The sequence below is a fragment of the Protopterus annectens genome, chromosome 7.part0, assembly GCF_019279795.1.
Source record: "Protopterus annectens isolate FY-2018-M chromosome 7.part0, PAN1.0, whole genome shotgun sequence".
Taxonomy (NCBI): domain Eukaryota; kingdom Metazoa; phylum Chordata; order Ceratodontiformes; family Protopteridae; genus Protopterus; species Protopterus annectens.
In genome coordinates, this window is record NC_056739.1 from 545,090,956 (window position 1) to 545,116,688 (window position 25,733).

At 42.7% G+C, this 25,733-nt stretch overlaps 1 protein-coding gene across 1 annotated transcript in view; it reads left to right on the forward strand.

The window, feature by feature from the left end:
- The window catches only part of PLXNA2 (plexin A2), a 1,613,917-nt gene that overhangs the window by 1,430,488 nt on the left and 157,696 nt on the right, over positions 1 to 25,733 (forward strand). The window contains exon 23 of the mRNA XM_044077136.1: positions 13,985 to 14,051. Within this exon, the coding sequence (XP_043933071.1) occupies positions 13,985 to 14,051 (67 nt within the window). The remainder of the gene's footprint in view (positions 1 to 13,984; positions 14,052 to 25,733) is intronic.

Genomic DNA, 25,733 nt, shown 5'->3' on the forward strand with positions numbered 1-25,733 from the left:
CACACACACACACACACACACACACACATACAACTATGCCTACCTTCCACCTACAAACATTACTACTAGTTTCCATGCTAGTAACCCTAACCCACATTACCAAACTTAGCCTCCCCACAAACACACAACTATCTCAATCCCCACACACCACATCCTCACTCCACCCAAACAAATCCCACACATATTCACAAATCTCCCCTGAATTCTACTCTACCACCCCCTCCCATCTGTTCAAACACACTATACTCCCCACCCCACACCCTATCCTAAGTACATTCCACAAAATATACCTCCTCCAGCAAAACCACATTTTCCTGTCCCCACTAAACCTCCTCATGCAGCTCCTTCCACATATCTCACTCTCACTCTCAGGAGATATCCACTGCAACCATGGTCCAAAACACAACATTACCCACCCAAACCTATCTTCCACACCACACAAACCCAAATCTATCTGCCTCACCACCCTAAACGCACAAAGCCTCTGTAATAAAATTCCCAACCTTCATGCTTGGCCCTCTCATAACCAGCCAGGCATAACCACAGTCTCCGAGACCTGGCTTAAACCCTCAGTCAAAGACCATGAAATCCTCCCCCCAGGCTACCATATCATACGTAATGACAGACCACATAAAAAAGGAGGTGGTGTAGCTATTATCTATCCCTACACTCTCACCTTCACTCCTATGACCAACCCCATCCCAACCTTTGCCAATGCTGAAATAATTGCTGGCTTTTGAAAACTTAACAACTACAAATCCATCTGCATCTGTTCCATCTACATCCCACCAGGAGACAATACCAAAACACTAGAATCCTCTCTTAGTTTAGCTCCAACATAAGAAATGAAACCTACATCCTCAGTGACACAAATATTAACTGAGCCTCCTTCCTCTCAGATATCCCAACCCACTCAATCAACCTTTACAATTTTACCCAACTTATAAATCTTCCTACCAGGCCAAACAAAGAGAGTATCTCCGGTACCATCATAAATTGGATATTAACAACCCACCCCAGCCATACCGCCAATGCTGGTATAATACCAGACCCCCTTAGTGATCACCTACCAGCCTTCATAGACTGCCTACCCACTCAGATAGAAAAACAACACCAATTTAAGCAATCACGCAACCTAGCCTCCTTCAGCCCCGAAATCTTCTCAGAATGTCTTAACATTATTGACTGGTCACCCCTGAAATGCCTTCCACTGGACAACGCCGTATCATATTTTAACCACACTTTTCTCACCCTACTGGATAAATTACCCCCCTCCCAATCTAAACGCATCAAATCTAACCCCTGCCCCTGGCTATCCCAAGAAACTAAACAGATAATGAAGCAACGAGACAAAAAGTGGAAACAGTACCAAAAACAGAAAAACCCTAGCACCCAACAAGAATTTAAACATCTGCGTAACCTAGCCAAAAAATTCATAACAAAAGATCGCAAATCCTACTACTTTAATCTGCAATCTGACCACTCAACTAACCCAAAGAAATTCTGGACCTCCATCTCCTCAATTCTCAACCCCGGTAATAAAGCCAACCCCTGCCCTGATCCTAAGCTCACCACCCTCGAAACAGCCACAAAATTCAACACATTCTTTATAGATAGCATAGCCAGCTTATCCTCCACTTTTTCTAACCAGCCCACCAATACTACCCCCTCATCCTGCCCCCGTAACCCTCCTCCTCCCCCCTCTTCTCCCTTAAACCTGCCTCCACTAACACAATAAAAAGACTACTCCTAAAGCTAAAACTATGCCGCAATGCACCTGACAACTTTCCAGCAAAATTCTTCAAATTATCCACTGAATCAATAGCCTACCCCATATCTGTTCTTATAAATAGGTCTATAAAAGAATCCTACGTACCAACAATCTGGCGACAAGCATTCATCATCCCTCTTTACAAAGGTGGTAAAAGCACTGACACAACCAACTTCAGACCCATAGCTATACTCTCTCCTCTCTCTAAAATACTTGGAAAAACCATCCACTGCCAACTAATGCCATACCTAACCCTGCACAACCTCCTGTCCCTCACCCAACATGGCTTCCGCCCTGGCCACAGCACTATGACTGCCCTCCTTTCCTTCCTTGAGACAGTCAACCTAGCACGGGACAACGGCAACTATGTATCCACTGTTTCTAGACCTCTCAAAGGTATTCAATACCATCTCCCACTCCCTACTCTTGTCCCAGCTGTCACACCTGCACATCTCACACTCAACCATATCCTGGTTCTCCAACTACCTTTCCATGCGCCAACAGGCTGTGCAATGGAAAGAGTCAACCTCCCCTTTCCTACCTACACCCACAGGAATACCACAAGGATCTTTACTAGGCCCACTCCTCTTTAACATATTTATCAACAATTTCCACCTCTCCATCCCTGATGCCTCAGTTATCCAGTACACAGATGACTCCACTATCATCTGCTCAGCCTCCTGTCCCTCCAAACGTCAAATCATAACCCAAATAGCCTTCTCCAAAACAGAATCATGGATGCAATCCAACCACCTAGCACTAAACAATAAAAAAACAAAACTAATGATTTTAACTCCCACCAAAACCTCCCAACTCAACAAAGACCTATTTTCCATCAATAGCCACAATAACACCCCCTAGAAATCATTCCCAGTACCAAACTACTTGGCATCACCATAGACAAAAACCTAAAATTCGACTCCAACATTCTCCCCACAATCAAAATACCCACCAAAAAATTTGTCTTCTCTACAGACACAACTGCTACCACACCCCCTCCTCCCGACAAACCCTTGCATCTACCTTTCTTCTCCCCTCCCTCTTGTACAGTGCCCCCTTTTCTCCAACATACAACTTGGCCTTCGCTCCAAACTCAAAGCCTGTTACAACATAATTTGCAAATTCGCAACCAATTCTAAGAACTCTTCCCATCACTGCCACTCTCTACACACCCTCAACTGGCTAGAACTCCCCAACCACCTAAAATACCTCCAGCTTACCACAGCTCACATACTCATCTTCAAACCAACAGAATGCCCTTCTCTCGCCAAATGTCTAATACCCTACACACCCAGGCACTCCTTGAGATCCAAAGGCCAAAACCTCTTACAAGTGCACAAACCCTTACATCCACCTGGCCAATTACTACTATCCCACACCATAGCCAAACTGTGGAACTCTCTGCCCTCCCCACTACGTAATTTACCTAACTATAACAATTTCAAATCCACACTTCTCTCTCATCTGTCCTCCAAATGGGAATGCCCTTCTCATGCTCCCACCTAATAAAATAAATAAATAAATAAATAAATAACTCCCCCACCAGTAAAATCCCCCAAAGCTAACAAAAATCTCATGTTATAAGCTTTCCACAAATTTTATGCATGCTGGCCTCTGGCCTGCCTTGCACATATCCTTATAATGTCATCCTCCTAAATGTAATGTAACTTATATTTTAGTGTAAAATAGATACTTCTGTACTGATCTTTAGTATGTAACCTATTTTGTCTACTGTGATGCAGGTCAAGTACTGTTTTTTATTTATTGTTTTTTTGTAACTTTGCGACTTGTAATGTTCTGTGACATCCATTGTGTGTTTACATAATTTTGTTTTACTATGTACTGAAGCTTTTCTCCTCGGATCTCCACTGAAAAGTGGCCACAAGCCCAGTTGGACTAACCCAGTTAACAAACAATAAATACATAAATAAATAAATATCTGAAATTACTGACTGACTTTAATGCTCAGTGATTTGCCAGAAAAATCGAAAAAGTAAGGCAAAAGCAGGGGCATTTTGCAAAACCTGATTTAGAAGTATATTGTTCAACACAGATAATTCAGAGAGATGGTGGAATGTATCAGTGCCACTAGGGAGTAGATAAAGAAGGAAAATGAATGAATGTTAGAATGAGACATTAGTAAGATTAGCAGCATTCCAAAAATAAAGTACAGCAAAGAATGGCAGCTGCAGCTCCATTATTAAAAGCAGGAATCCAGCCATTTTTGCCAGGTTTTGCATTTTGAAAAATAAAACACATCACTAAAGTATCTAATCTCTAGTTTTTAATGGGTTAGGGTTTAAAGAAATAAACATTGGGTATGGACTGTACTAGGCTGAAGTCCCAGGAAAGATTAGCTTTTCTTTCATTTTAGTCTTGATTCCAAAATCATGACCACTGGATTAACCGCCTTTGTGTCATCTGACCTGATGGCCTTGTCACATTACTGATATGTGTATGTGTGTGTGTGTGTGTGTGTGTGTGTGTGTGTGTGTGTGTGTGTGTGTGTGTGTGTGTGTGTGTGTGTATCTCTTTATGTATATATATATATATATATATATATATATATATATATATATATATATATATATATATATATATATATATATATATATATATATATATATGTGTGTGTGTGTGTGTGTGTGCATGTGCATATATATATATATATATATATATATATATATATATATATATATATATATATATATATATATATATATATATATATATATATGTGTGTGTGTGCGGATTCGTATCACCTCACTGAAAGACCATTTCACTGAGACCAAATCACCTGAAGTTCATTTCACTGAAAGTTCATTTCACCTAAAACTCATTTCACTTATAAGTAGTACTCTAAGGCAAGTTAAAGGTATATGTCCTTTTCCCCACTGTAGTGCAATCCTGGTGTTAGTATATATAGTTAGGGTGTGTGTGGGGGGCACAACCCCCCACATGGGGGGGGTGGGGGCGTAGGCCCCCACTTAATTTGGTTTTCTGTTATCTGGTTTTGTTTTACATTATTTGGTAAAACCCACACCCCTCCTAACTATACATAATAATACCAGGATCGCACTACAGTGGGGAAAAGGACATATACCTTTGACTTGCCTTAGAGTACTACTTTTCAGTGAAATGAGTTGTAGGTGAAATGAAATTTCAGTGAAATGAACTTTAGGTGATTTGGTCTCAGTGAAATGGGTGTCAGTGAAATGGTCTTTCAGTGAAATGATACAAATCCATATATATATATCTATATCGGTCCCAGTCAAATCATCGAAAGTGTGGTTCATCGAACCGTACTTTCACGGACCCACTTTAGCGAAAGTGCATTTTATCGAAAATAAACTTTCGCCAAAGAAAAAAAATAAAATAAAAACATGCTGTTTGCATGTAAAGTTAGTTGTACATCAACATGTAGTGTTGATTTACAACTAAGCCAACTATTGCCGAGATCGTGTTACAGTGGGGATGAGGGAATATTTCCTTTTCCCCACTGTAGTGCGATCTTGAAGTGAGAATATTAAAGTAGGGGAGTGCAGGGGGCTTGCCCCCCTACGTAATATTGTTTATTGTATTTGTTTTCATAGTTTTTTTTTTCTTTAGTGAAAGTGCATTTTCGATATAATGCACTTTCGCTAAAGTGAGTTCACAGAAGTACAGTTCGATGAACCGTACTTTCGATGAAATAATAACGACCCTTTTATATATATATATATCTATATATATATATAGATATTATATATATATATATATCTATATATATATATATAGATATATATATATATATATATATATTCATATATATATATATATATATAAATCTATATAGATATTCTATATATCTATATATCTATATATATATATATATATATATATATATATATATATATATATATATATATATAGATATAGATATATGGTTTAGGTTCATAGGTAGGTACTAGGCTATCTGCCCGAGGGCATTTATAAGCCTAGCCAGAGTGTGTCGGCTTTCGCCACCACATTGATTAATTAACTGATCCTCTGTCAAGCAGAGCCAAGGAAGTGATCCCAGGGGTGTATTTTCTGTTACCCATCCACTCGTCAAGGTTTCTCTTGAAGAGTGTTAGTGAGGGGCTCTGCCTAATGTAGTTTGGAATTTTGTTCCAAAGCATGGGGAGTCTCTGTGACAGGAATTTATCCCTCCAGCATTTTCTATTTATTGCTGTGGCGAGGTTTAGCTCACTAGAGCGTTTGGCTCACAGTGACTTGGATTTCTTTAGGTGGAGCATGTCCATCAATTCTGAGTTGGACATGGCTTTGTAAGTCAGGCAGAGATCACCTCTGAGTAAGCGATATGCCACTGAGTACAGCTGGAGTTTTTTCAGTCGGGCTGCATAAGACATATGTTTGAGGCCAGTAATCCTCTTGGTGAGGTACTTTTGTGGTCTCGCCAGCTGTTGGAAGTATTTTGTGAGGTACAACCCAAATGGGGCATTGTACTTTATGATGGGTCTGATGAGTGATGTGTAGAGGGGCACTATAACCTCTATATTTCTAGATGCGAACCCTTTAGTAATTAGATGGGCCACATAGAAGAATTTTCTAACTACTTTGGCAATGATTGTCAAAGGAGAGATTACTATCTACCTGGGTCCCCAGATCGCTTATTACTTCTTCTGTATTAAAGAGCTGCCACCTATGCGGTAATTCATGGATGTTGTGTTTTTCCCAAACGGGATGACTATGCATTTTTTGGCATTTAGCTTGAGGCCATGACTTTGCACCAGGTGTCCGTCTCTGTAAGGCCCTTTTGGAGAATGTCCGTGTTAGCCGGCGAGTCAATTATGGCTCCCAGTTTGCAGTCATCGGCGAACTTGGTTAGTCATAGTCCTTCTGTGTTTGCCTGTACTTCTGAGAAGTATATGCCAAACAGTAGGGGTCCCAGGACCGAGCCTTGCGGGACACCACTTGTGACTGGTTTAAATTCGGACCTGGAGCCCACTATTCTTACCGTGTGAATTCTGTCTGTAAGCCAATTGCCAACCTGTCTCGTGACGTAGGGGTTTATGTTCAGGCTGGTGAGTTTTTCTGTAATACCCAAGTGGGGAATGGTGTTGAAAGCCTTGGCGAGGTCAATGTAGGCTTTGTGAACAATCTTTCCCCTCATCTATGGCCTTGGTAACTGTCTCGAAGAAGTCAACCAGGTTTAGTAGGCATGATCTGCCCTTAACAAAGCCGAACTGGATTGGGTCATGTGTTTGGAGGTACCCAGTGTCTTTGTTAATGAGTTCCATGATGATGCGCTCCATAGCCTTGCAGACCAGGCTAGTCAGGTTTATGGGGTGATAGTTACCAGGGTCAGTTATGGCCCCGCCTTTGTGGAGTGCAATAACCGTTGCTGTGCACCATTCTATGGGCACATAGCCTGTGGGAAGGCTGAGGTTGAACAGCGTGTTTAGGTAGTTCATGCAAGACGCAGCCTGGGACACCATATGGCCCCATTAACGCTGTGTTTTTGGCTTTTGAAAGGGGTATTTTCACCTGTGCATCTGTGATTTCTGGGACACTACACTTTTCCAGTATTGTTGTGGGCCCTTTTGGGGGTGAGAGGGGGGTGAAGTTTGCACTGAATCTATCTGCCAGGATGTTGGCAGTATTAGTAGGTTCAGTATATTTTGTGCTATTTTGCACTAGTTCAGTGCATATCTGTGAGTTGCCACTTAGATTCTTAACATAGCTAAAGAAGGCTTTGTAGTTATCTTTTGAATCCTTGGCTATTTTTCTTTCGAAGTTAGCCTTGGATGATTTTATGAGGGACCTTAGTTTCTTACTGATACTGATCAGGGATGTCTTTCCTTCTTGGGATTTGCTTTTTTCTGAACTAGTTTCCTCCTTCTATTGTATAGCCTGTTTATGGCAGGGGTCCACCAGACTGGTTTCCTTCTCTTAGAGGAGTGAGTCTTGGTTTTGCTAGGGATGGCACAATCCATGCATCCTTGTAGGTGCTCATAGAGTGCATTTGTAAAGGTTTCTGCATCTTGGGCAGTGTTATCCTTTAGCGTGGGGGCTGTGAAACTTACCGCCTCTGTCTTAAGTAAGGTGAAGTTTGCTTTAGAAAAGTTTTTGACTGTGGTTTCCTTAGTTGGAGGTGGTGGTGGGGTATGGACATCCAGAGTGATTAGTTTATGGTCTGATCTAACCAGTGACGGGTTGACCTCCGGTGTGGGACACCTGTTGCCCATGTTTGTGATGACCAGGTCCAATATGTTTTCACCTCTGGTAGGGGAGTTTACCAGCTGATCCAGGGTGTTTGAGTTGATGAAGTGCTGGGCTTGGGAGTTTGTACTCGAGTAGTTTTCCCAGTTAATGGTAGGGTAATTGAAAGTGCCCAATATCAGGGTGTTCGGTAGGACCTTCATGTTTTCCAGTGTCTCCAGAAAGGTGGAGTGGTGGTCCTGGGTCATGGAGGGTGATCTGTAGAAGGCCACAATTTGCACTGCAGATTTGCCCGATGTTAGTTGCACATGGATGATCTCAGAGGTATCATGCTGCACCACTAACCTGGAGGTGTAGGTATCCTTGATGAATATGGATACACCCCCTCCTTTTGTGTTTCGGTCCATGTTCTGTGGCTGAAATGTGTGGTATGAGTTGTAGCCCGGAAGTGCTGGGGTGCTCTGTGGAGTCTTGAACCAGGTTTCAGTTACTGCACAGATGTTGACATTCTCCATAGTGAGGGGTGCTTCGAGCGCGTGCATTTTGAGATTTAAACTCCTGGAGTTGAGTAGCATAACCCTCAGTATTTTATTAATTGTGCTGTTTACAGAGGTGGGTTTGACATTTGAGCCTTGCCTAAAATAGGCACTATGGGGGCAGCAAGAGCCTTGGCCAGTATTCGAAAGCCTAGGGGTGACAGGTGCAAGCCATCTCTTGTGAAGCAATGCGACTTGTTGAGCATGTTGTCCCTGGCTGACAGACACTGGATCCCCTTAGAATGACACCAGAAGTTTAGCCACTTGTTGAAATTGATAATTTTTTTCTTTATACTGAGGATCATTTTTGATGAGGGCAGGATGCTACTCAGGGTCATGGTCATACCAGCCTGGGCTACATGATCAGAGAGCTCTTCCGTGTCTCTTTTCATGTAGTCCAGGGAGGTACGTTTCAGGTCATTCACACCAACATGAACAATGACAGCGTCATATTTGTACTTGTTCAGGAGTGACCTGAGTGCTTGTGTTATGTGGCGGATTCTGGCTCCTGTCAGGCAGCTAACAGTAACCTTCTGCTTGTCCAGCCTAGTGAGTGGGACGTCAGTGTGCCTGACTATAGAGTCACCTATTACTAGTGTGTTAGGTATGTTATTTCGCCTTAAGGGCTGTGATTGTGTGGCACACTGATTTTGTGTGTTATGTGTTGTCTTGTTTGTGATGGGAGGTACAGGTTGTTTGGGTGTCTGCTTCGGAGGTCTCTGATGCTTTTGCAGGTTTTTATTTAGAGCCTCCGAGTATGATTTTGTGTATTTATGTGTATTTTTTGCCAGTGCTGGTTTAGTAGGTCTATGTGTGGCTGGAGATGTGGTGCAAGTGTTAACCTTCTCCTCTTGACTGCCTTTCCAGTCTTTGATGGAGACAGCTTAGCCTTCAGTTTGGCTGTATAATTGCATCTCTCGCATATGTTAGTGTTTTGTGGTAGGAGGAGAGGTTTGTCTGTGTACATAAGGCAGTTGTAACATTGCCTCAGGATACCCAGATTCACCAGCTGGACTGGAGAGTACACCTGAAATTGCCCTTTGGTCATGCTTGAATAGTAGGGTGAGCTGCTTAGTCGCTTGGTTGGTGAGGGGTGAATAAAGAGCCTTGCCCTGCTGGGCAATCAAGTGTCAGGGTATATATTAGTGCTTGCTATTAGGTCTGAGCAAGTGCTGGGCTGTAGGATCCTTTTTGAGTGCTTAGGTTGAGAGTTAGACTAGTTTCATTGGAAAAACTGAAGAGGAGACTTAGTGGAGCGTGGAATAATTTAACCCTAGCTAACCGGCACTGCCCAGCGCACAAAACTGTGCAAACACTATTGAAATCTCTGAAGTGCCAGTGATCAAACGGCATGTGTTCAAAAGGCACTTTTCAAAAAGGCGCAATGCCAAACCAGAATACAATTAATACACAGTACCGAATGTGCAGCTTAATTCGGTAGTCTGAGTTCGGTATTGTGAGTGGAGATTGCGATATAGTGAGGAACAAGGAATTTAACCATTTCCTCGTGGTTGTGTGATCTCAGAGTTGGTATATATAATTTGCAGGGGGGCTGCCCTCCTGCAAAATAGTAAAAGCCATGTGCCTTTGACTTAACAGTCTAATGATAATTTACGGTGCATAGCTTGTGTGATTGACGCCACCTAACGCTATGTCGAATATATCGAATTATGACAGACAGGTAATTCAGTTTTGGTGTTATGCCTTTTAGACGTTACATATTTCTACATTGTGGGTCATCATTTCCATCAGCCAATCAATACAATTTCTGCATTTCAATAGTAAAGCTATCAGGGGTGTTGGGGGGCTTGCCTCCTTGCAAAAAATATTGTTTTTTTTTTTACTTTTTTCTTGGTTTACTCTTTGTAGATTCATTTAAAAAGATCAGTGTTTTAGTGTTTTTATTTTCACTGTGTAACAGTTCAGTAAATTGAGACACTTGGTTCAGAAATGGTGAGGGAAAGTTTAAGAATGAGTAGGGCAAACATAATGCATTTCTTAAGGGATGAGCTTACCTCTCAACCTCTTAGAGCAAGAAATCTGGACAAAGCCATAAATAAAAGTGGGACAAAAGCCCAAAATAGGAACAATTTTTAAATATTGTTCTTACACACTTAGAAACTTGATTATTTTCTAACTTCAGTCTTTAATGATTTGCCATTAGTTTGCCAGAAAAAACACAATTTTATGAAAACAGACCAAAAATATTAGGCAAAAATCTGGACATTCTGCAAAAATCTGTACTGTTGAGAGGTTTGGATGAGACTGTAAATTTATGAGGCTCTGCAGTGTCTGTAATAACACAAGGGCATGAGCAGATGTAGTGGGTCATGCAAACTTTTTCTGCCATCCGTGTATGTCTGTTCATTTGTGTTAAGCAGATCAAAGGGACTGCACAGTTGTCTGTCAAATTCATTGAATAAACAAAGGAATCAAAGTCTAGTAGGAGATGGCTATAACTTCAGCTGAATGCATTTTCATGGAAATAAATGAGTTGAAAGTCCAGATTATGATGAGTACAAAGGTGTTACATTTTCTTTCTGGCTGGTTTAAGGTATAGTCTGTTCCTCATTTCTATTGAACATATCACAAGAAAGAGTTTGATCTATTCTGTTTAAATTAGCTCAGATTGTCATTGCACGTGCATTCCCATTCATGTGTGCCTATGTTCATGGAATGTCACGTGCACACACACATAAAGCAGGGCAACCAATTTGCAAGGCTGCAATTTTTTAGCTTGCTATCACTCTGCCATCCATGATCACTAGTATCTGCCACCAATTCCAGGGACTTTTCTGGCAATACAGTATCATTTTCACCATATGCGGAGTTTGAAAACTGCCAGAAAAAGTCCTGGTTAGACAGATGTGGTGAGGGATTGTCACTGAGATTTTGTCATCCCTTTCTTGGTGTTTCCAGTTTACATTCAATTCACTTTAGAGGAGGAATGGAAGCAATTGCACCTATTCTGAAGGATCAGCTTTAGCTGAAAGGGATTGTTTATCGCTTTCTTATCCAGGACCGTGACGACCATTTGAGTCCTTTAACAAACACAAAACAAAATTCTTTAACTAGAGCACAGGAGGGGATAGAAAAATCTAGTTTCTGTTTCTTAACTTGTTTTAAGTCTCTTGGTGAATGGTTTGTATTTGTAACCACCAGTTTCCCCTCAAACAACAAACTAAACTAACATGAAATGAGTCATGTTTCTGTGAGGATGTTTGTTAGCAGTTTTGTATTTCATTGTTTGATATGAGACAAAACAAGCATTATTTATTTTATGTTGCTGCATTTTTGGAAGGCTGATTATATATTTTCACCATTTGTCCTTATCTTTAACTCTTTCTTAAACTCTCTACTTACTCTTAATAAGACAAATCTATAATACTCTCTTTTGTCATTCATGCATCAGTTCATTAATTCGTTCCCTGATACATGTTTTATCCTGATCAAGGTCATGAGGGAGACGGAAGCTATCGTAGTAAGCACTGGGTGCAAGGCAGGCGGTCTGTCTCGGTGAGGGTGTCTGTGTGTGGGTGTCAGATGAGGATCCTTGACCTGTTTTTGTTGACTGCCTTGTCTCATAAAAAAGTGTGCACTAAAGTTAGAAAGGTTGTATAAATGTGGGGTAAGGAAGTTTTCCGTTCTCCCAGTATTGTGCAGTCTTTGATATGTTTATGTTGCACTTGACAATGTGCATTGTCAGCTGGTTATTTCTGACAGTTGTTGATTCATTGGCTGCTGGTTGGATGATTAGTTACACATCCTCAGTCCATCCTGGGTGCTGCTGTACGAACTAATTTAATAGTTTGTGCACTTAATCTCACTTTTACTTTCCAGTCTGTCATCCTGTTTTTTTTTTTTCCTAAAGCTGTATCCCTCACTCCCTTGCTTCTCTTTGCACCCTCTTCTTCCTCATATTTGTTGGATCCTTTCTTCACCTGCCTGCCTGCCTATTAGTTTAACTGGTTTAAGAATTTAATGATAATTTAGATCTCTTACTTTCTGTGAATATATGGTTAGAGTTGTTTAATGTGTAACAAAAGTGTTACTGCTGGTTTTGTAGCTATAGTATGTATCTTTTTGTTTGTTTAGTGACTTTGTTTTGATGTAATAATGTATTGTATATTTTACGCAGCTTTTCTCCCTTGAGCCTCTGTTGAAAATGGGTCATTCTCATTTGGAATTTCCCAGTCAATAAACGTCAGTCAGTAAATAAATATTGTTCCTTCCTGAAGAGATAATTGTAGTTATGGTGTCACATCCATGCTTTGAGGCATGACTATCAGTGGAAACTGAACTTAAAAGACAGAGTAACTTCAGATATTATCTGTTTGCTCCTTCTGGTTCGTCCTCCGTCTTCATGAACTTCCATATCATATTTAAATTCTGGTTTATAGTTATAAGGCTGACATGAAATTTCTTTACAAAGTGGTAGCAAACATCCTGCTCATTACATGTCACTGAGTTTTGACAGGCTAACTGAAATTTAGATATTTCCTTTGCTCCTTCTAGTTTATTAATTTTAGTTGTTACCAGGGAATGTCGGTTACCGTTCTGTGAGATCACACACAATACTGTGGGTGCTAGGTTTGTGTTGAAGAGACTTCATACTTTCTGTATGGAATAGAAAGGGCATGTTACTACCCTGGTGAAATATTTACTGCCAGTTCACTGAAACAAGTAACTGAGAAATTGTTTTTGAAGTTTGAATGGGACTTGAACATCATTCCTGTAGATATTGCTCCATCACTGAATAAGTTTTAAGTTTAATGGTACATGTTCTGCAGTACAAATCATGTAAAAACTCAGGGGAAATCATTATTTTTCCACATTGATGACAGCCAGTAAAGAAAAACTGATAGCAAACCACGATATTATGTTTCATGTTTTTTGCTGTATCCATTTTAATGTGCAGCTTTCATACAAATGTATTATGTAACTCAAACATGTAATGCATCCACCATAAACTATAATTTAGTATATGTATTGTTTGGTAGACCTTATAAGGACAGTTGCAATAACTGACTCTACTGTGTGGTTTTAAGTCGCTCATTTTACAAGACATAAACTCACGTTATCCTTTGGAACACCTTTGGAACATAAGAGATGTGCCTTGTTATTCCTTTATTTTATTTGTATAACTACTGAGAAATATTTACCAGTTCGTTTAATTACAGTGCATAATTTTACCTTCAAATAAAACAGATGCTTTGAATATTTTTTACTAAAATAATATATGGTCTTTTTTCTACACTATGTTCTTCCAGTAGTGTTTTTAACAGTTGACCTTATGTAAACATTTTCTTTTTATGAGGTACTTAAATGCTGTTTCTGGTGCATAAGTGTTTTTAATATAAAGTCAGCCTTCTGTTAAACAGTGCTTCCCTATCTGAAATTAAAATGTTTCCAATGATTTTCTATCAGAATGCAGAAAGTACAGAACTGATCACTCTGTCTTGTTTTCTTTCAGGACCGAGTCAGTTGCAGAGAAGATGTTAACAAACTGGTTTGCCTTTCTCCTTCACAAATTTTTAAAGGTGAGATTTTGGACTGAGAAACCATAGTGGAGAAAGCTCTTTCAGGCTGTTTATCTAGTATGTAACAATGCTGGTTTGATTGTTGGGACTGGAATGCCAAGCAGTAGTGTCGCAGACTCTCAGTTAAGTTTTAGAAGCCACAGTTCCTGTTTGTGGTCTGTGCATGGTTATGCACAACGAAAAAAAAAGGTGTGTTTTCAGGACCTATTCTTTCCACACTGCTTTCATGATCCAGTTATGAATGAATTCAGCCTGGCATTGCAGCACCACAATTTTGGCTGTGGATTACAACAGGCAGACACTCTGTGGGGAAGGTTAATTTCACAAGGTTCTTCCACTTTTCTGCAATCTGCAGCTTTGGTGAAAGTCTGATAAGCTTGAAGAGAAAATTATTGAGTGCCATTTTGTTTAGCAAATCTGAAAAAAAAGTGTAGTGATTTTTTCTGCATTTATATGGTTAGGGACCTTCATCCTCGTATGGCCGGACTGGGGGGAATCCCTCCTTCAATCCCAAAAAGTCATTTTAACTCCAGACTGGTATATCTGAAGAAAACCTCAGTTTCTTTGATGCTATAATTTCTTTTTCAGTCAGCCAAGTATGAAGAGTCTAACTTTGTTTTGCCTAATTGTGGCTAATAATATGAATACTCTTACAAGTCCTACAACATTTTAGTGGCCTATCTCATTCCACTTTTTCAATAATATTTATATTCTTCATAAGATATGACCTCCGGAATTATAGCTTCTGCTGTATGTGGATCCTGACAAAGGGGAAGACATTTTGTCCTTCCATATCACTGTTGCAGTATTCTTTACTGAAGGGATTCCCAGCCAGGGGTAATCTAACATCCGGCCAGTATGTCAAAGTCTTAGGCTTTTATTAACGTTGTATGTCACACGTATGTCCCCGTCTCAAGGACTAAGGCATAAAGTTGATGTACAGACGTACATACCTCAGAACTTCTTCGCCACCAGTCTGAATGCCATCATTGGTCGTCGGTCTGAATGCTCCTTCTTCTGTGCTGTTCACAGAGACGATTTTCAGATAAGTGCCCCACTGGGGTTTCTTCTTATGTTTTCCTCCTTTTTAGTTTTATGAGTTTACATGTCATCCAGAAAGGGAAAATGTCAGTGTGGGAAGCAGATTGCCCAAAAGGATTGTCATGAGTAGTGTCTCTTCTGTTTGCATGAGCAGTGTCTCTTCTGTTTGCGTGCTTCTTGTGACCATAGGCAATATTCTGTTTGCAAACTTTCTGTCCCAATGACCCTACATAGTTGTCTCTCCTCCTTGTCTATTTACCTGGAGAACCAGCTTCTTAAATTGTTGGTGCAGAGTGCTGTGGCAGAATCTTCCCATCCTGAAGGTCAGCTGTCTGCCAAGAAAAAGGCCAAAAAAGTCAGGTCCAGTTCGGCTGCTGTCCCTCCTACCCCAGACATCTCTCTTGAGGTTAGTGAAAGCACAGAGGATCACCTGGTTGTTGCAATGGATTCTTCTGCTGTGATTATATCAGGGACCTGCATGGATCTGACTTCTTGCATGTTCTTGGAGTCTCTGAAAACATCCACTCTGGATGTTGAAGGGAACCCTGTCTGATTATTTCAGAGGAACCGAGGGGGATAATGCAGATACTTGTTTGGGAGGAGATTCCTACTATATTGGTTGAGTGTTGGCAAGGGTCAGAATCTCCTAGGGTGTTTAGGGAAGATGTCCCTCAAAAGAAAAAGCAAAACACCAAGCGTGTTTCCCTTGCTCCAAAAGATCCCCAGCATGAATGGCAGGATTTTACCCAGGGGTTGTTTAATGGACTGACAGCCTTAAAGCCTCTCCTGGGAGTTTCTGTGCCTGCTCCCCATTGGTCTTGTACCCCACTCAAGAGGTCCAGAGAGCAGGACTCCTCTGAAGAGGAACTGAATTCTGGGGAAGAGTCTTTGGCATATTCCTCTCAGATCCCTTCTCCCTTGGGTTATGGCTCTGACGAGGACGATTCTACTAGCCTAGACTCTCCATTTGAAGAACTCTCCTTTGAGGATACTATTTCTTGCATGATGGAATATTTTAAATGGGACTGTTCTCAGGTTTCTGACGTTCAGAAGAGGTATTGTGAGCTCCTCCAGATGGAGTCCCCTAAGCCCTCTGCCGTACCATCAGATGTTGTGTAGTCCAGTCTCACCTTCATTTTTACATATGGGTTTGGAGCCGATCCTCAGCTCTGACTTGGCCGATTTACAAGCTCGAAGACTTCTGGTTGGCTCGTGGCTAAGCAGGTATCCCATAGTGCACCAGTACAAATCCCAGATCTCATTTGCAGCGTCGACGAGTTCAGTTGTGCTTCTCTTGGCTCTGGCTAAGTGTCAAAATTCTTCTATTTAAATTTTGTTATTACAGTTATTACGGTGTTGTAAGGTGCTATTATCCTAGGCAGTAGTGTTGTTTGCCCTTTTCGGTGCATTCTTAACTTAAACTTGTTGTTAGTTTGGTATCCTGTGTGCCAGTTTAGAGTTCTTTGTAGGCGCCATTGCGCATTTCTCCTTATCAGGTAGTTTGTTAGTTTGTGGCGGTTTTCCGCTGATAGTTAACAGGGGCTCCTGTTATTCTGTTGCTTTTTCTAGACTGTTATTGGCAGCTTAGTTTCCTTAATCTGAGATTGTATTTTTGGCGGGGATCCGCTGGTTATTTACTAAGGGTTGGAGTTCCTCTCTTAGTACGTTAGTTATTTTCTTCAAATTGTTACCACATAGAGTTATATACAGTTTTCTATGTGTGTGCGTTTTCTGATCTGTTTAAATTAGAAGAACTAGTTTTCTGTCCCACCGGGCTAGGCCCATTTAAGTTAGAGGACCTAGCCCTCATGGCACTTCCTTCTGTAGGGCTAGGCCCATTTTAGTTAGAGGAACTAGTCCTCTTCCCTCCTTCTTCCTTTCCTGGGTGTGTGTGTGTGTGTGTGTGTGTGTGTGTGTGTGTGTGTGTGTGTGTGTGTGTGTGTGTGTGTGTGTGTGTGTGTGTGTGTTTGTGTTTGTGTGAAATGTCTAAAGAGAGTAAGGAGCACAAACCTTTGGGTTTTAAAAAGTGCATGAAATGCTCCCAAAAGATGTCCTTAATGGATGGCCACAGTAGCTGTGTCTACTGTTTAGGGGCCATCCACCTGCAAGAATCGTGCTTGTTCTGCCATGCTTTCTCTCCTAGGGTGTTACAGGAGAGAAAGAACAAGCATATACTCAATGGTCTACTAAAACCATCTTTTGAGGAAGTTCTATCCAGCTCTTCAGCTTCCTCCATGTCTGGCAAATCTAAGTCTTCAAAAAGGCCTTCTCCGGCACTGGCTGGTGTCTCGGAGCCACCTTCTAAACAATCAGAATCTGCCTCCTCAATTCCACTGTCTTCGGAGCCAAAGGAGAACACCATTGTGGTGTCAGAGTCAGCTCCAAGTGTTTTGAAGCCGATCTCAGAACCAATTGAATCTGCTACTCGGAGCCGGTCTGTGGATTCCCTACCAGTTTCCATGTTACTGAAGTCTCCAGTGCCCCCTAGATCAAGATCCCCCACTATGTCTTCCAGATCTTCCAGGAGCCTTTCAGAAGAAGATGTGGAGAGGGTAGTGTTGAGACTCCTGAAGTCGTCTGCCTTACCAAAATTATTTACTATAAGTATTATTATACCCAGTCGGCTCCGGAGCCACTCGATCCTGCTTAGCCCTTGTCTGCTATTCCTTCTCCGAGCCATGTTGACTCTTCGAAGCCAGAGTGCTTGGTGCCACTGGAGGTACTATCGGTTCCTGTTCCCTTTGTTGCTGCTTTGGAGCCGGGTTCGGCTCCGACACGCTCGGTAACATCCATCGTGTCCAGGGTCCAAAGCCCTCCTGTTGGCACTGACAGGGAGGGTTGGAATTGATCTTCTTCGGTTCAGAGCCTTCCTCTCGGTGCATCGGCCAGGGTGAGCTCGGACTCTGCATGTATCTTGGAGCCGACAGCTCTGGCTCCGATGTCAACCTTTGACTCTTCGGAGCAGGGGAGGTCTTCAGAGCCACAGAGGTCGGCGTTTGAGATGATGAGGAGCATGCTGTCTCATTCTCCAGCCCCTACCAGTGGTACCAGCACTCTTCCCCCGAGAGCACCCACTTCGGTCTCAGCCCCTACTCTCTCCGGAGACAGCAGAGACCCTCAGCCTCAGGAGCCATCAGCTGGTGGCTCCCACTCTTCCGAGGCCTCCCCAGAATGCCCTTACGAGGAGCCTCCCCGGAAGAGGCTATGTAAGAGGAAGCATGTTGACTCCCAGGATGAGTCCTTGACATCGAACACTGACCTTGAAGAGTCAGAAGGGTCCCCCAAGTCATCCTCTGATGATGTCTCCTTCGTGAACATCTTGGAGATTCTTAAGCAGAGGTACAACTGGCCCACTGTCAACCCTTCTGATAAGGAATCGGTGTACGTGAAGGCTTTCGGGTCTCAACCTTCTGCCTCTTGGGTGTCTCCACCTTTTGACAAACTGATGGATCTAGTTAGTCAAAAGGTGTGGGATACTCCTGATGCCATGGAGCCAGTCCCCAAGAGACCCAATAAGTTTCTGTCTGCCCCTCCTGGCAAAGAGTTTTTGTCTAAGGGCATTCCCATAGATGCCATGGTGGTGGCGGTGGCCACAAAGAAGGAGCTGGCGGAGACGTCTTCCTCTGTTCATCCACCAAATAAGGATTCTCGACAGATGGACAGATTTGGGAAGCATATCTTTAGTTCAGCAGCATTTACCCTTCGATCGTTGAACTATCTCGCTCACTTCACAAGATTACAGAGGGATCTCCTCAAGGAGTTAAGAGATTTTATACAAGGTGCATGCACTGAGGGAGTCCCTGACAAGATCTCTGCTCAGTTGTCCACCTTAAATTCTATAGTTAACTCCTCCATGCGGCTTATCTCCTATGCGGCTGATGGAGCGAGTAGAGCAGCGGGTTCAGGAGTTGCCCTGAGGCGTCACTCCTGGATGCGCTTGTGTAATTTTGCTGAATCGTTCAAGTCTACTTTCACCAACACCCCATTTGATGATTCCTCATTGTTTGGTGCCAAGGTGAAGGACATACTCACTCAGTGTGAGCAAGAAGGAAAGATGCTTTCTGCCGTGGGAGTACGTTTTACTATTCCCTCTCAACCATACCCCAAAGGTCAAAGGGGTGGTAAAATGTGGTTCAAAAAGTCCCAGAGGGTCTTTCCGGACACACAGGGTGAATCCTCCTTCAGAGGCAGAGGAGGAGGAGGAAATGGGAGACTTCGCCCTAGAGGCAGGGGCAGTCCGCAATACCAGCAAGGCCGTGATTCCTTTCGGGGATGGCCTTATCAGCACTCCTGATGTGAGGCCTGACTGCATTTCTCTGGGGCTGGTCGGGGGTCGCATTTCTTTGTATAAAGAAACCTGGCTAAATATCACTCAAGACAAGTGGATACAAAGAGTTGTTACCAGAGGCTATATCATACCCTTTTCCCTTCCACCGTTTGTTCCCAAGAAGATCCCAGATGTACCACCCAATCACAGGGATCAGGCAACTGTGGAGATCAACAAGTTGCTTTTAAAAAGAGTCATCCAGTCCGTCCCAGCAGACCAGATAGGATCCAGAACTTACTCCAGGTTCTTTTCAGTACCAAAACGAACTGGAGATTGGAGGCCAATATTGGACCTCAGCAGGTTAAACGAATCCGTGAAGAAGGTCAAGTTTTGGATGGTAACTCTGCAGTCGATACTCACATTGTTAGGGAAAGACTATTGGATGTGCTCTCTAGATCACCAAGATGCCTACTACCATATAAAAATGGACAAGGCACCCAGGAGCCATCTATGCTTCTGGCTGGGAGCCAGTCATTATCAGTTTCGTGCTCTGCCCTTTGGTCTCACCACAGCCCCCAGGGTGTTCACCAAATGCATGGCAGTAGTGACAGCTCACCTGAGACGTCAAGGATTCCAGGTATTTCCGTACTTGGATGACTGGCTCCTGACCGCCCCCACCAGGCATCTACTCCTCCAAAACAGAGACGCCACTATTCAACTTTGTGCTCAGTTAGGGATCTCCATAAATTGGGAAAAATCTGCATTATTGCCCTCTCAATCTGTGATTTTTATAAACGCAGAGGTAGACACAGTGAACATGACAGCTCGTCTCCCCACCGACAGGGCATAAAACTTAATCTCTCAAATTCACCATCTTCTCCCATTGTGGAAGGTTAAAGCGAAGTGGGTTCTTCAGCTTCTCGGGACTATGGCTTTGACCATTCTATTAGTACCATTAGCCAGGTTGCACATGAGAATCCTCCAGTGGCTCCTGTCTTCCCAATGGTCCTTCCAATATTTCCCACTGAGTCATCCTATCCTGCTGACGGATTCATGCAAGAAGGACCTTCTTTGGTGCATAGCCCCCAACCAGTTGATCACGGGCGCCCCCTTTGTTCCTGCCCAACCCGTTGCCACTGTGACCACGGAAGCCTCCCAGATCGGGGGGGGGGGGCATTATCTTGGCAGGACTGTCCAAGGCACATGGCAAGATCACGAGGCTCACCTGCATATCAATGTTCTGGAGATGAGGGCAGTGCTCCTGGCATTGCAAGCACTTCAAGACCTTCTTCCTCTCGGGACTATTGCAATACAATTAGACAGCATGTTGGTAGTTTGGTATATCAACAAACAGGGCGGTACTAGTTCTTACCCACTCTGTTGAGAGGCCATGCAAGTTTGGGAATGGGTGATTTCTTCCCAGCGCTTTCTGGTTGCAACGCACATTCCAGGGATGACCAACGTGATAGCCGACAAGCTCAGCCGGGTGATCCTACTGCCTCACGAGTGGTCTCTGAAACAGGAAACAGCAGAACAGATTTTCCGCAAATGTGGACAGCCTTGCTGCGACCTCTTGCCAGCCCAGTCAATACCAAATGCAGCAGCTATTTTTCCCTCATTCCCCTCCAGGGGAGACACCCAGAGATGCTCAGGCTCACAATTGGCCCATGGGACTTCTGTATGCTTTTCCTCCATTTCTTCTCATTTCCAAAGTGATTCAGAAAGCCAGTTGGCTGGGAAGCAAATTGATCCTCATTGCTTCTTACTGGCCTCGTCAGGTGTGGTTCCCCTTTCTCGAGCCTCTTCTCCTGGATGATCCTTGGATCCTGGACCCAGCTCCAGATCTGTTGACTCACATGTCAGTTTCGCTACATCCCTCAATCCACACCCTCAGGTTGACAGCGTGGCTGCTCCAGTTCCATCCCTAGTCAGGCTTCATGATGGTATCATCTTCAGTATCACATATTCTTATGTCCTCCCATAAACCTTCAACTAGGAAGCTGTATGGCAGTAAATGGAAAAGATTTTCTATTTGGGCACAAAAAATGAATGTAGATCCCTGCACTGCTTCTATCCCTGTGATTTTGGAATTTTTCTCTGAGCTTTTTCAACAAGGAGCTGCCACCATCACTATCAGAGTCCAATTGGCGGCAATTTCTCATTTTCACTTAGGGTTTCCAGATAACAATTTAATGTCTCATAAGCTATGCAAGACCCTTTTGAAAGGAATCACTCTTTTGAGACCACCACTGCAAGAACCTGTGGCTTCTTGGGATTTAAATTTTGTGTTGTCCAAACTGAATTTTCCCCCGTTTGGACCTTCCCACTCATCTTCATTGAAATTTTTGTCTTGGAAGACTTTGTTTTTGGTAGCTATTATGTCAGCTAGATGGTTATCGGAGCTACAAGCCTTGTCTGTTAAGCCACCTTATTTGATCTTTCATAAGGACAGGGTGTCATTGCGTACTAATCCCTCCTTTGTCCCCAAAGTTTGTTCCCCTGCTACCTTAAATCAATCCATAGAACTCCCAGTTTTCTTCCCTAATCACTGTAATGCAGCTGAATACCATTTTCATCAGCTGGACGTTCATAGACAACTAAGTTTTTATTTACAGCGGACCAAGGAATTTAGAAAATCAGATCAACTATTCATTTCCTTTTCTGACTCCAGATTGGGCTTACCAGTTTCTAAAGTGACACTATCTAACTGGATTTCCAGTTGCATAGCCTTTATCTACAGTTCGGAGGCCAGACCTTCACCTTGCAGGATCAAGGCTCATTCTACCAGGTCGCTGTCTACCTCTGCAGCCTTTCAAGCCAGGGTCCCACTTGATAATATTTGTGCAGCAGCTACATGGGCTACCCCTCACACTTTTATTACACATTACAAATCGGATTTAGCTTCCAGGGGTAGAGCATCCTTTGGCTCTGCAGTGCTTAGGAGTATTTTCCAGTAAGCCACCCAAAGAATAAGGTGCTAGGGACGCTGTCCCATATGTAAAAATGAAGGTGAGATTGGACTACACAACATAAAGAAGTTATGTACTCACCATAACTTTCCATGTTGGTAGTCCATCTCACCCTTAATTTTTACCGACCCGCCCTCCTGCCCCCATCCTGGAAGATCTGGAGATAATAATAATAATTTGGTTATCTTTGGTTGCAGACCCTTTAGTATTGGTTTGTCTGTTATGGGTTTTTTCTTCTAGTGAGCAGCAAACGAGATCTGGGGTTTGTGCTGGTGCACTATGGGATACCTGCTTAGCCACGAGCCAACCAGAAGTCTTCGAGCTTGTAAATCGGCTCCGAACCCATATGTAAAAATGAAGGGTGAGATGGACTACCAACATGGAATGTTATGATGAGTACATAACTTTTTTTTTTGGCTGCCCTTTTAGATATATTTCAGCAGCCTCTGTGTTCCTGGATTCTCGACTTCCAGCCCCTAAGAAACCTGACAGATTTTAAAAGGTGCCTGATGACTGTAAGTTTTTCTACAAATTTTCTTCTGTTGACCCTTCTGTACTGCCCATCTCTTCTGACAAACCCTCTAAACTTTTGCCTTCTACTAAACTACTCCCTTGAGTCAAGGACGGAAGAGTTATGGAATGGCTGGGCAAGAAATTATATACTGCTGATACCTTGGCCTTATAGGCTATTAGTTACCAGACCCATATGACCAGGAATGTTTTAAATCTTCTTTCTCAGCCTTCCCAGACTAACTCAGACTTTTCTGATTCTGAAGGTAAGGTCCTCAGCCATTTTTATACTGGGCTGTACTTCTCAGGTAGCCTGCCACTCTGTTAAACGTAGTTATGATGCAGCTGATGCCTCCACTAGAGCTGCTGATGTTCTTCGTGTTTCACTGTTGCAGTCATTACACTTGGGTTATCTTCCCGCAGGTAGCCCTCAGTCAGTCCGAATACCAGAGACTTACTATTTCTGTGTCAGATGCTGCCACTCCAGGACTGACGTCAAGTCGTAAGGGTATAAAAACAGGCAGTCAACGCCATTACATCAGTCTTTCTTGCCAAGGAGCTTGAAGCAGAAGCAGTTCGCAAGTGCTGGTCGGCCGCTACCTGAATTTTTGTTTACGAATTTAATAATCCTGAAGTCTTCTAACGCTAAGTACCCCGTTGGGGATCCTTTTTTCTTGCTCTAACTGATGTCAGAAAAAGTTAACAATTGTCTTGCCTGAGGAAAGCAAATACCTCACAGAGATTTTTACTGCATCACCTATTTGGGCCCAGACCATGACGTCCCTCACTGTCAGTTTTGTGCCTTATTTAACGCCTGAACCATTCGTCGTTGGGCTTTCTTTGTCGCTAAATTCTTTCGCTGTCCATCTCCGTATTCTGAAATGGCTTCAGTAAGCCATCCGACTACAGATATTCTGAAAAAACGTAAATATAAAGACAGAGACAGACCACATAGGTCCAAAACTGCCGATGACGCTTCCTTTAAACTAGTTGCCAGTCCGCCGGTATTCAGTGAGGCACTTTTGCAGCCCCTGATGCCCGCTACAATGGATTTGCAGGCCTCTGCTGAGACCCATTCGGAGTCCGTAATGCCGCTAGACTCTTCTTTGACTGTGGAACCTGCGGATGTCTCTACCTTGGATGAATCCGGAGCCGCTGAGCAGACACCAGCTTCTGAGGCAGTTATTTGCTCAACCGATGTTCAACTCAAACCAATGACTTCTTTTTTAACCAAAACTACCAAGTTTCTTAGGCCCAGAGTACGCCCTATGCCTAGAAAACCAACGACCAAAGTGCATGCACCTGCTCCCATGCCGCAAAAACAAATGTATTTATTTTTATTTATTTTACATTTGTTTACCGGGAAATTCCGACTGGATGCATGTCCTTTTTCAGTGGATGCCCAGGGAGAAAAGCTCCACATCATGAACATGATAAATAGAGATACAAAGTTGCAGCAACAGTAAACATTACAGGTTGTTGGCTTTAATACAATAGCAAGATATTGATTATCAACAGTATATACAGTAAATGTTGCAAGTTAAGATAGTTTCTTGTCATTTATAATATTAGTAACAAAGTTGTCAGACAAGATTTTAAAGTATGTAAAGACAACTAGTTAATTCTGACTGTGGTTAGTAGTGGCGGTAGTATAGTTGGGTTAAGAGTCTAGGTGAGGGGGGGGTAAGGGTGCGGGTGTTAGTCTGGATTAGAACAAGGACAAAACCAGTGAAAATTTAAGTGGAATTTGAGCGCAGTCTTGAAAAGGCTGCTGGAAGGTAGAGTAGTTATAGAGGGTGGAAGATTGTTCCAAAGTTTAGATATTTTACATGAAAATACAGCTTCTCTTGCTGAGTTTTTGGGTTTGATAACAGTGAGTTGATTTTTGTTGCTTGATCTTAGGGGCCTATTGGAGTGATATGGTTGGAGAAGGGTTTGAAGGGAAGGGATGTTATGGGGGTGGTTAATAAGTTGAGTGAGGGTAAGTTGATTAAAGTAAAGGAGTTGTGGGAGTTCTAGCCAGTTTAGTTCTTTAAGGGAGATACAATGATGGCTGCGGTAGGAGGTTCCAGTGACAAATTTAGAAATTTTGTTGTAACGAGCATCCAGCTTGTGTAAGTCTGTCTGTCTGTCTAAGGTTGGCAAGTATGGGGCATGCATAGAGTAGGGTGGAGATTAGCTGGGAATTGGCTGTGGAGATTCTAGCCGCCTTGGTTAGGAATTGGTGGCTCTGATATAATGCACCAAGTTTCTTGTGAACTTTTTTTATTGTGAGAGTATGTGGGTGTCAAATCTAAGTTTGTTGTCTATTTCCACACCGAGTAATTTTGTGTGTTCTGATGGAGAGATGATGGAATTGTTTTGGGCGAAAATGTTAAGGGGGGTGTTTTGGGTGGCTTTGGAAGGTTGAAACAGGAGACGTTTTGTCTTACTTGGGTTGAGTAGGAGCTGAGCATTGGATGGCCAGCTTTCTACAGAAGAGAATGATTCCTGTGTGATTTGTTGTAGTTCTGGTAGAGTGGGAGCAGAGCAGATGAGAGTAGAGCCATCTGCGTACTGTATAAAAGATGCTTGTGTGGTGGCAGTATGTAGGTTGTTAGTGAAAAGTGAGAATAGCAGAGGGCCAAGGATAGACCCTTGGGGAACTCCGAGAGTAACTGGGAGGTGAGGTGATAGGTTATTGTCCCAGATTACTGATGCTTAGAATTGCTGAAAACCTTATTACGCTGATTAGGGGAAGTCAGCCTTCCCCTGCTAAGAGACAAAGAGTCCAGTCCCCTTCAGCTTCTACAGACCAGGAGTTCGATGACTCTGAAATTTCTGATTATGAAGACATTCCCTTATCTGCTTATGAGGATTCAGATGCAGATGAATCCATTCCCTCTGCCTTCCCTC